Raw genomic sequence first — 11,281 nt, 5'->3', positions numbered from 1 at the left:
CCCCCCCCCCACTGAAAGAGAGCCTCAGCAGCAGTGACAATTATGTATCATCATCATCATCATATATTTATTCTGATGATACATGCTTATGCATTATTGGCTTACTTGCAAATACAAAGGCATATTTTTGGGTGCAAATACAAAGGCATTTTATTCAGAAGCAAAAGAACAATATATATATATAAACAAGATTGGTTGATTAAGAAAGAATCGGGAGAGAATGGGAAAGTGTTGATAACTATTGTAAAGGTAGGAAAAGAGAGGAAGGAGAATTAGAACACCCGTATATCATTATATTTAATGCATCAGAGGGATTCCCAAAGACAAGTCATCAAACTCCAATGGAATCAAATATCCCTGTCTATCTTATCATCAATTGCACATACTAATTACACAAAACAACAATTAAATACCTTAAAATTTAAACATAATAATCAATTCTTGAGCCACAATTGATGGTGAAATAATAAAAATAATGGAGCAGGTAAGACAGACAAAATTAAGTGCCTCAGATTAAATTCTGTTCATAGTACTAGTTCCTCATTATATATTTAAAGCCATCATAGGCACTCATCTCTCAAGGAATACAAATGCTACAATACAGTTACAACTAAAGAGAACCATGAAAGAATCTACATACATTTGAAAAAAAAAAAAAAAAAAAAAAAAGAAGAAATATTGCATAAAACAACTGCCTTTGAAACAAAATAATTTCAGTCAACAAATGCAAAGACAAACAAAAGATGGACAATTAACCTAAAGTACATAAACAAAACAAGAACATGGATACAGTAGAAGTCTAGAAGATAACAAATCATGAGATTTACCAGAATTACAAATTAGCAATTCAAAGGTACAGGAAAACAGAACAATGAGCATCAGAGAGATTCCCAAGACAAAAGTCGACATCCTCCAGAGGAGTACTGATGTCCCTGTCTGTTCTGTCATCACCTGCTCTTTTTCACTCTTTTTTTTTAAATCCTGCTTCTCATCAACCAGCAAAACCAAACCAAACCAGAATATCAGATATTGAAGCATTACTATAAGTTAGTCACAAAACAAAGTGAGACAAGTACTAACCAAAGATTGAAACTATTTCTCAGATATTGTATGCCTAAGTTTTATCAAGAGGTTCCCATTTGACCAAGCAGATTGAGTGTGTCGACGGAAACAAATGACTCAATAGAAAAACCAAAAAAAAAAAATGCTTGCACATGTAAAATGGGAAAAGATGCCTACATGTTGCTAGCCAAGCTCCAGTTGGAAATTAAGCATTTCTCGTTTGGCATCAACTCTACATTTTTCAGTGCTGGCATTTCACTAACCCCTTATAGCCTTTGGATCTTTCTTCCCAGTAAAGCCACTCCGCGAAAGAAGCTTTGACAGAAAACCGCCCTTTTCACTACCATCATTGTCAATGGAATTTCTTAGATTGCTTATGAGGGACCAGTGAATCTCGAAATCTGGAACATATCCATTTTGTTGCATCTTATGTAAAAGTTCTGATGCCTTGGTGGGATGGTTTTCCAAACAACATTTAATCACAGACTGGTACATTGTCTGGGTTGGACTTTGACCAAACTGAAGCATGGAATCCAATAGCATTTTGGCTTGGACTGTTCGACCATCTTTACAAAGTCCACTGACAAGAGCATCCCATGTATTTACGCTAGGTTCATGTTTCCTATCCAACATCTCAGCATGGAAATCAAGAGCTTGGTCGAAAGCATTGCATGCACAAAGACTCTGTATGACAAAATCGTAACTGGAAGGGCTTGGAATGTTTCCTTTCATCAGCATTATATTCATTAGATCAACTGCCCTGTTCAGTCTTCCATGGTAACAAAATCCTTTAATCAGCAAATCATAGCAGATGCTGTTGGGGATCAGGCCTTTATGCTTCATCCTATCCAAAAAATCTTCTGCTTCTTGAAGTCTACCACGAGTAAGAAGTCCCACTGCAATTGCATTTTGGACAACTGAACTGTGCACCCAGCTCCTTAACTCCATCACAGTACTCATCTCCATTGCTTTATCAAGCTCCCCTTCATTACAAAGGTATCTGATTATACTTCCAAAGCTGCGATTATTTGGTCTTAGATCCTTGTCAATCATAGACTTCAGAGCCTTCTCTGATCTTGAGACATCCTTACACTTCAAGTAGCCATGTACAAGAAAGTTATAAGATACTTCATCAAGAAGCAAGCCCTTCTCATGCATTTCATGTAAAATTGTTGTCACAACTGTACTATTTCCAGAATGGAAAAGACAGTGTATCAGAATGTTATAGACTACAAGGATAGGACAACTGGCTACTCTTAGCATAAGCTCTTTCATCCTCAATGCGTAGAGCACCCTACCCTCCATGCATATGCAGCACACCAGATTACGGTAACTTGAGATCGAGAGGCTAAAATTCATTCTTGTCATGCTAGCTATAAACTCCAGTGCTCCTCTCAAGTTGTTAATGCCACAATACCCTTGAACCATCAGATTATAAGTTTCCGGGTCTGGTTGTATGCCTTTTGCTAACATTTCTTCGAATTGGAGGGTTGCCTCCCCAACTTTCCCCATCTTACAGAGACCTTTGACTATAGCATTGTAGACAGAAAGACACGCTGTTGTTTCCTCATTGAATATCATCTCCTTCAGAGCCATCACTTTCTTCATTCTGTGAAACCTAATCAGTTGAGGAATTAACAGAGTACAGACATCCACACAGGGGACCATGTTCATTTTGAGCCTGGCATCAAGTACCCCAAAGGCTTCAATAAAACTTTTCTCCTTACAGAACCCCCTTATAAGGTGGTTATAAGCTGCCTGATCCAAGATCCAGCCCTGCCTTACAACTTCTTCCATCAAAACATGTCCAATGCTTGTATAACCATTCACAGAAAGCTCTTCAAGAAACATATTGCAAGCATCAGCGGTTGAGTCAGTGTAGGTTGCAAGTGTGTTTTCAAGAAGCTCAAGTGCTTTTCTAATCTGTCCAAGCTGGCATAAGTAACCGATAAGAGCCTTGCAATCCTTAAATGTAGGTAACCATTTGTGTATCAATGCAAGTTCCCAGCATTCATGAAGTTCTCTAATGTTTCCTTCTTTGCATAAGCCTTCAATTAGAGCTGTGTATGTCCCATTCTGGATAAGTAGGTTCCTTTGGAGCATTCTATCCAAAAGCCTTCTCCCGTGACATGTGAATCCCTTCTTGCTAGTTGCCTGGATAAGCAAATTGAGAGTTGATTGGTCTAGATGACTAGCCTGTTTTGGCATTTCATCCAAAAGCCTGATAGCTACCTTAACATGGGAATGGGATGCAGAGAGGTGATTAACTAATGTCATGTAGGCACATGATGAGAGTTCCTGGCCCCACCAAACCATCTCATCTTTAACCCTTAGTGCAGATCGTACATTTCCATGGCCACATTCCTTCAATACAAGTGAGTTAAAGTCAGGAATGAAAGAATCTTCTAGAATCTTCATCATAGTCTTCTCAAACTCGTCAATGTCTGTCTCTAAATAAAGTCCATTTCCAAGGGCATCAAAGAACTCGGTTTTTGTAAGTCCTACGTCGTTATCCCTCTTCACTTTCGCAGACAATGGGTTAAGCCCCAAGATCATAAATGCCTTAGAAAGAGTATCCTCCATTGGAGATAATTCAATCAACTTGTGGCTCACCATCTCCCCAATAATCGCCTTTGCTTCGTTAAATAGTCTAGCTTTGCAATATCCAGCTAAAAGAACTCTAAATGTCGTTGCATTTGGTGTTATCCCCTTCTCAAGCATTTCATCAAGAATGTCCCTAGCATGGTTCCACATACTCTTCTTAAATAACCCACTGATAATAGCGTTATAAGTATGTATATCAGGTATTAGGCATCTTGAAGAAAGATCTGATAGATAAAAGAAGGCATCTTTTAGCTTTCCTACTCTGCAACTCCAGCCAATCAAGATACCAAAAGTTATTTCATCTGGACTGAATCCTAAATAATTGAGGTCCTCCATGAATAAGTATGCTTCTTCTGCACCAAACCTCCTACAAAGAGAGTACATAATCTTATTGCAGATGGGAGCATCTGGCACGCACTTTATTTCACTCAAGAAGCTCAACAAGTCCTCAAAGTCCTTCTTTGCACAATACCCTATAGCAATCTCATTAATAACGAGCCGACCAGGCTGCACACCCAGGGCAGTAACCTCCCTCACAAGATTTCGAGCTTCTTGAATTTTTCCATCCTTACAAAGTAACCTAACAAGAAGCTCAAAAGTAGTTTCTTCCACACTACACAGTCCAAACCCAGACTCTACCATGTCCATATAAACTCGAAATGCTAGGTCACCCTTGTTTATTTGAACCAAATTATTGAGTAGAACCCGATAACTTGATGAGGACGGTATTAAACCTCGAGACCTCATTTCATTGTACATCAAAATTGAGTTCTCTAAATCCCAGGCCTTGGCATATGCTTCAAGCATTGCGCTGATGATTTCAGAATTGCAAAATAGAGATTCCATTGTTCGAAGCAACAATTCCGTCTCTCTAAGCAATCCGACTTGGACAAGCATGGAGGCCATGATCTCGTGGGATTGGGGAAGATGTATAAATTCCTTACTCTGGTTCGCTGCCAACTTGAACAATTCCCACAAAAGTTCCACCTTTCTTGCTTCAATTGCAGGTTCCAAACACTGGGATTCGAAATCCTGTAAAATTTCAAGGACATCTCTGGGTTTCAGCCGCGACAGCCTCAGGAATCGACGTGTTGATTCAGGAAATATATCAATTAACTTGAGCAGAATGCCTCGCAGAGAAGTCTCAGCAGATGTCACGAACTTTTTCTCCCAAAGGTACGAACACCTCAAAATAACAGAGCTACCAATACTAGAACAACCAGTCGAACATAAATCTGTTGAATCTATCTGGGTTTTGGTTAGTCCGTCTCCAAGAGATGATGTAGGTTCCTCCAAGACGCAGGCCAGTTTACAATTCGTGGAGGAAGGCTTATGTTTATTCTCAAACACAAGTCTTTGATTTGGTTTGGAACGGTTAAGATTCGAAGATGGAGCTTTTAAACTAAAAAACCCAGCTTCAGTAGAAAAGCTCAATTGGTGAGAGATGAGAGAACAAACCTGAAGATGGAGAAATTTGGTCCTTGGCAACCATAGATGCAAATAGGATGGGATTTGGAACAGTTGATGAAAGAAAACTTTGTGGGTTTTTCTCATCTATTGTGTAAATGTCATCTGTGAGGACTCTGTTCTCAGTTGGGGCTGGCGTTCTTCATCGCCCAAAGGGTTCGGCGGAGCTAGAAGCTAGAACCTTTCTTTGGCTCTTCGATCATAGAAGGAAACAAGGAACTCCTAAAGAGGACATAAATGTAATAATTTGAAAGGGGAAGACCTCAAAAGGTCTTTTGGACCCAAAAAGTCATAAGCTTTATGGTGATGAAACCTGCCACCGTGCCACGATCCAGAATTCAGATCAATACCATTTGGGACTTCGGGAGTTTTGGGTTTGCGGCTGGAATCCCATCGTTGACTTTTGGTTCGTGGGTCGTTGAAATCTGGTCTAGAAGCTGAAAAAAATTACTTCTGGTTCTGGATTCTCATTGCTAGATTTCAGTAACAACTAAGAGAGAAAGTTTCTTGATCTTCTGAAGAGGGAAACTGTCAAAAGGGAGGAGGAGCAGAAGAAAGCCCAGATAATCAAATGGATCAGAACTGGAGCGGCTTTCTGATTGGATTGATTGGTGCAGCAATTACCATGTCTGCTTATACACAGACCCTCGTCTCTACTACCCAATGCATCGTAGTTGGTTTCCTTGTTCTTTTGTTTGGTCTGCTCGTGAAAGAAGGTTTAATTTCTCTTTAAGCCAATGTATAATCTTCTTTTTTAAGCTCTGTGACACTCAGGAAATCTTGAATAAGTGTTGGTATTTATCTATTTGGTTCAGTATCTTGTCCTGTGATTTTTCTTCGAGTTTGCTTTATGATTTCTTGAAGATTTTTGTACTAATGGTTCAAGTAGTATTGCTATTTTGGTTTGTGCGAGATCTTATTATTGGGAGTGAGGTAAATTACCAACGCCCAATCTTAGAGTAGAGCAATGGAATTACTGCCTTATTTAGGTTTTTAATTATCTGAAGCACGATATGGTTGGTGTTGGTGTTGGTGTATGATGTCTTGTATTCCGTCGCAGTTTAATCCAGGGAGTATTGGTGCAGCACCTAGACAGGCAAGACGGCGGTCCTGCTAGCCGGTTAACGGGCCGTGGGGGTTGCAAGGGGGCAGGAGGCCTCCCTGCATAGCAGTGGGTGTAGGGGGGCGCAGCCCCCCGCTCGAATTTTTTATTTGAGGGCAATTGTAGTTTAATCCGGATTATGGTTTTTTCACTATATATTTGTAGCAAGGGTTTCTTTCTCTGTAATGCAAGCAATACTGAGAGGTGTGAGGACGAGCGCTGTAACCCTATTCTCCATTGATAGTGAAGCAGGATCTCATCTCACCGGGGACGTAGGCAACCTTGCCGAACCTCGTAAAATCCGTGTGCATTGTTTGTTTTGTTTTTCCATTATCTTCTGCATCGTTTTAGGGTTGCGTTTCTACAGTTGGAGCCCTTGAATCCTTTTCAGTTCAGCAACAAGAAGTATTTGCTTGATAAAAGTATAGAATAGAGTGAGTTGTAGTTTTCTGGAAATGTTTTTTGATTAGGAGAGACCATTTCTGTCAACTACCTGCAGCTTCCACCTTGACAGGGCAGTGCTCTAACCAATTTACCTACAGTCCTAAGTATTGGGGTGTACAGCATACATATTCTTATGATTTCATTCAAACCAGCTCTATTTAGGATCATAGTCTTTTGACAGAGACATTCTGCCCTGGAATTTTGAAGACATTTTGCTTCAAATCTGGTAGTAGCCAATGAAGCTGGATGCATGTTACTTTTAATTTCCCCAATGAAAGGTATCAATGTATCAACATCACTGCAATATGTAAACCAGTACTTTGCTGATCAACAAATGAAAGTATAGAACTGGCAAAAAACAATGCACAAATAGGAGACCCAATACCTTAGTTTAGGCATAGTAGATGTATTATATTTTCTATTGCCAATAATATCTATAATCATAAGAAAATCTTTATTTCTGTCTTACTGTGGTCTAATATGAACTTGCATGATCATGAAACATTCTAAAAGCAGAGAGACCGACTTGGTTATATGCTTTCGTGAATCCTGAATGTGTTGATTTTACAGCATGTTTAAGCAGAGTTTAGAATAAGAAATACTACAACTCCTAGAGATCTTTTAACTGGAAGGCTCAGTTTTGGTTGGGGTTTTGATACATACAAGAGGATAAAGGTGAATTACATGGAATAGTTTACCAAATATACATGATTGACCAACGTCCTGCCCTGAAGCCTTAATAGTTGAAACCCATTTGATTCAGTACTCTGGACATTTTATCATTTTTCATTAAGTATTAAATGTGTATTTATCATATACTGAATTTTTTGGACACTGAAGTAGTTCCAATATTCTATTAGGCAGATAAACGCCAGATTTGTCATACTCTGCCACAATCCTCTTATCTAGTGAATGCTGAGTGGTGATGTACTTTCAAGACATCAACCATCTACCCATGATCAAAGAGGGATGTTACTGATCACAACTGTAAGGTATCGAAATGAGCCAAAGAATGAACACTGGTAACTAACATCCATAGATGGAAGTAGACACAGCATATACAGGGTAAGAAACAACTATGCTTGATCATCTAAATTCTAAATAGTTTAATCCCACCTCGAAGAACCTCCACTTATTTTGTGGTAGCTAATCTAGGGTTATTCTGCTCCCTCTTTAGTGATGAATGGGCTAGCAATGACGTAAGTGGTGGCCATAAGCACAACAAATCTGTCACTCTGAGAACCTTTTATAGATGAATATAAGGAAATTAAAGAAGTCATTGTAATAACCTTCTTTCTTTCCAGTGAAAAAGGTATCTTCTACATCAGGTGACTGATTTTAAATTGGGCTTGCGTGTGAAATAATGTCTAGAAGCGTAATTGACAGATTGGATTAATACTCTATTTCTCACAAAATTCATGACGCAGATAAATCAGAAGTCAAAATTATTAATGCCTTAATATACATGACTTGCTTTGCTTTACTAGCTGCTTTGGTTAATATTTCCTCTCTGTCAAATATGTTTGCTATTATTGCAAGATACTGGGGTTTCAGGTCTTGTGGAGCTGAATATTGGGCAGTGAAGAAACAACTTATAGACAAATTTAGTGTAGCTAAAATGATGATGTTAAGAAGTATGAATAGTAAAATTAGAAAAGATAAAATAAGGAATGAACAAATTAGAGCTAATTTAAGAGTATACATGGTAAGTTGTGAGAAAATCATTTGAGATGGCATGGACATGTGAAATGGAAGGTTGATTTGATTCCATATTTAAGGAGTTAAAAGAGCAGGGGTTTGCCTAAATGACTTTAGGAGAAGTAGTGAGGAAAGACATACATAGTTTAGGACTAGTAACCAATGTCTTTAAATAGAGCTGATTGGAGGAAATCCATGTAGCCGACCTCATTTAGTTGGGAACTTGGGATAAGGCTGAGCTGACTTGAGTTGACTGAGTTTCAGGTCTTGCTTGGGTAAAATCAATGTGAGTAGAGAAAGAGGAAAAGATGAACACCACTACCTCACTTATTAAGTTGAGAGAGATTTTGCTTCTTTTTTTCTGTAGAAGGAATTTAAAAGGTGGGGCTGCTAATAGAACTCATTCCAATTCATGACAAAGTATCTATTAATTGCAAAACCCAATCATGGACCACCAAAGCTTCTAAAGAGTTGCTTTAGAACGAGACAAGACAACTAGTAATCAGCCCACTAATTCCTGTCCTGCATGCTACATCAACTCAACTTGCTCAATCCATTGATTCACTAGAATCAAAGGCTGGCAACAGATTTGCGTTGGCACAGTAAAGCAAGCAGCAGATCATCTTTGACTACTTCAAATGTGTTTCTGTTCATTGCATTTCAATAAATTTTGATGCTGTTTATAGAACGATCTGCAACAACACCATAAGATGGATCCCCACGAGCAGAGCAGGATCAGCCATGCTTGATGGTTCACGACCACAATAAGAATTAATGAGCCAACAAATACAGATGTGGTGCCACCAACTCTTAAGAGCCCATTAATGAAATAGTGGCATGGGCTACTTAGTTTCTATCTGATTCAAGAACCCTGGACATGATCTCTTTCTCAACAGAGAGGAGAAGAAGAAGCTTTTGAAGACATCAGAAAATTTTTAACTATTCAGTCATCCTGTACCAGCAGGCAAGAAAGCAAATATAGAGAGAAACCATAAAGTTGAAAGTTTCAAGAAGCACAGGTTAGAACCCAAGTGATTGAATATGTAGTGTTCAAATAACAAAGAAGGCAATAAAAATACTCACCAACCCTTACCACCAACCACTGTTTCATCATCTTCCTCGTCGCCGTCATCATCATAGATCCAACATGAGAGGAGGAGGTAGAAACATAGCCAAAGACCACTTGCTGAGTACCTTTCTTGTATGCTCTATGTGATGTTCAAGATATAAGCAAGCTTGCCGGCAAGTCATCCTTGGCTGCACCCCTAAACCTCATCCCCACATGCAAGACCAGTGATGAATAAACTAACACACCACCAAACCACACCCCACCACCCACACCCACCCCCCACAAAAAAAAAAAGAATAAAAAAAACAGAGAAGGCTATCATTGCTATGTAAGAACTGATCATTTTCACAACTTCAGTTTCCCTCTGAGGTCTGAAACAAAGCAGACATTCCAAACAGCCAATCCAATCCCATGCAGCCCATACTGCACTGAACTCAACCCCCAGAGGAAGGATAGCTTTTGGTCTTTTCCCAAAAGAAGAAAGAGTTATGTGCTCTAACAGAACAGAGGAACAAGCATCTCCTCTATGTAGAAAGTAGAAATTAGAAACTAGAAACTAGAAACTAGTGGTGAAGAAGAAGCCGATTGGACTGGAAACCCAGTTGGCACAGGTCATGGACGAATGAGGTTTGAAGGGATGGGGTGTTTTCCTCTGTTTATATAATGAAATAAAGGTAGAATGCATGCATCTTGTCCTGAGGGTATTTCACTCTTTAACCACTGGCAATTAAAGCAGGAAATAGAAGGTATTTCAACACTTTATGGACTTGGATTTGACCTTGTATGGGTGCTAAAACCAAGGGCTAATTAAGTCCCACGATCTGTTCCCATCACAGGAGCAAAGGTATCTATTGCAGGTGCACCTCTCTGTTGCTAATACTCTCTTCCTCATACTAGCTAGACCTTTCCTGTGTTGTGTGGATATGGGTACCTTGAAAGTTACAACACTTTGTACTAAGTTTGCTTCAGTTGTGACTTGTGAGACTGACTAGAGCTCAGAAGTAACTTCTACATCTTAAGAGAGTTGAAACACTAGAGTTGTTTTGATATAATTCTTCCAGTTTTGCTTGCTAGAGTTGGGACCAAATTAATGCTGTCATCACCACCTTCCTTTTAAGATTATTTTGAGCAATGGAAATAATGAAGGGGATGAGCTTGTGTTTGGTCCCAACTTCTGATAAGGGATATCACTGTAATTTATATGCAATGAGTTAAACAGTGGGCGTACGTTCATATCAAATTTAGCAGATAATGAAATTCATAAAGCATATGTAAAATTATTGTTTTGGGTTACCAAACCAACATTTACAGATGCATTAGAGACTAAGAAATAAGAATGAAAACTTGCCCAACGTAAAAAATTGGGTCTTGAGATTCACCAGAGAGAGAGAGAGGGGTAGGTTTGTGAATATTTAATGGCCTTCTGGAGAACACAGAATACAGGCTAATATAGTAAAAAGGAATGGTTTTGTGAAATATTAAATGGGTTTTAAGGGAGGTAGACAGAGAAGAAGGTGGGGACTTGGGTGGTGGATCTCGTGAATATGGTTATGTGTGACATGAGCTTCTGTTCTGTTCTGTTCTGTTCTTGTTCAGTTCAGTTCAGTTTCCTTTACACCAAAGTTACTCAGTTGGGCCTTCTGAAGTCTGAACTCAGCCTCCGTTTTTTCCTGGCATCTTTTGAAGTAAGACTAGGACAGCTCCTCTTTCGGCTATCTTTTTTGAATTATCTATAATTTAAGTTTGATCTTCATTTTTCATCATTGTTTTCTTCTTTTATTCATTAAAATAATAGAAAATTTTATTTTGTAGCAAGAAATCGTGTCTAAATGAAT

General features: G+C 38.9%; 1 protein-coding gene and 3 non-coding genes across 10 annotated transcripts in view; all 4 read right to left on the bottom strand.

Moving 5' to 3' along the window:
* Positions 1 to 5,959, bottom strand: part of LOC122076021 (pentatricopeptide repeat-containing protein At5g15280, mitochondrial) — an 11,575-nt gene extending 5,616 nt beyond the window's left edge. For 5 of the 7 annotated variants that reach the window (XM_042641282.1, XM_042641283.1, XM_042641288.1 and 2 more), the window contains exon 1: positions 1,240 to 5,959. In XM_042641282.1, coding sequence (XP_042497216.1) covers positions 1,321 to 5,220 — 3,900 coding nt within the window. In that variant the 5' untranslated portion in view covers positions 5,221 to 5,959 and the 3' untranslated portion in view covers positions 1,240 to 1,320. Of the gene's footprint in view, positions 1 to 827; positions 982 to 1,239 lie in introns of all 7 variants that reach the window. The other 2 variants (XM_042641284.1, XM_042641285.1) reach the window with 1 other exon arrangement.
* On the bottom strand, positions 300 to 383 carry LOC122077636. The gene has a single exon (XR_006139883.1). It is a non-coding gene; the product is annotated as a small nucleolar RNA R44/J54/Z268 family (small nucleolar RNA).
* On the bottom strand, positions 501 to 573 carry LOC122077630. Its single transcript, XR_006139877.1, has one exon. It is a non-coding gene; the product is annotated as a small nucleolar RNA Z267 (small nucleolar RNA).
* LOC122077634 lies at positions 873 to 958 on the bottom strand. The gene has a single exon (XR_006139881.1). It is a non-coding gene; the product is annotated as a small nucleolar RNA R44/J54/Z268 family (small nucleolar RNA).
* Positions 5,960 to 11,281: the final 5,322 nt, after the last annotated feature.

This window comes from Macadamia integrifolia, chromosome 4 (assembly GCF_013358625.1).
Source record: "Macadamia integrifolia cultivar HAES 741 chromosome 4, SCU_Mint_v3, whole genome shotgun sequence".
Classification (NCBI taxonomy): Eukaryota; Viridiplantae; Streptophyta; class Magnoliopsida; order Proteales; family Proteaceae; genus Macadamia; species Macadamia integrifolia.
The sequence above is the reverse complement of the archived record's forward strand: the minus strand, read 5'-3'. Positions and strand labels throughout refer to the sequence as shown.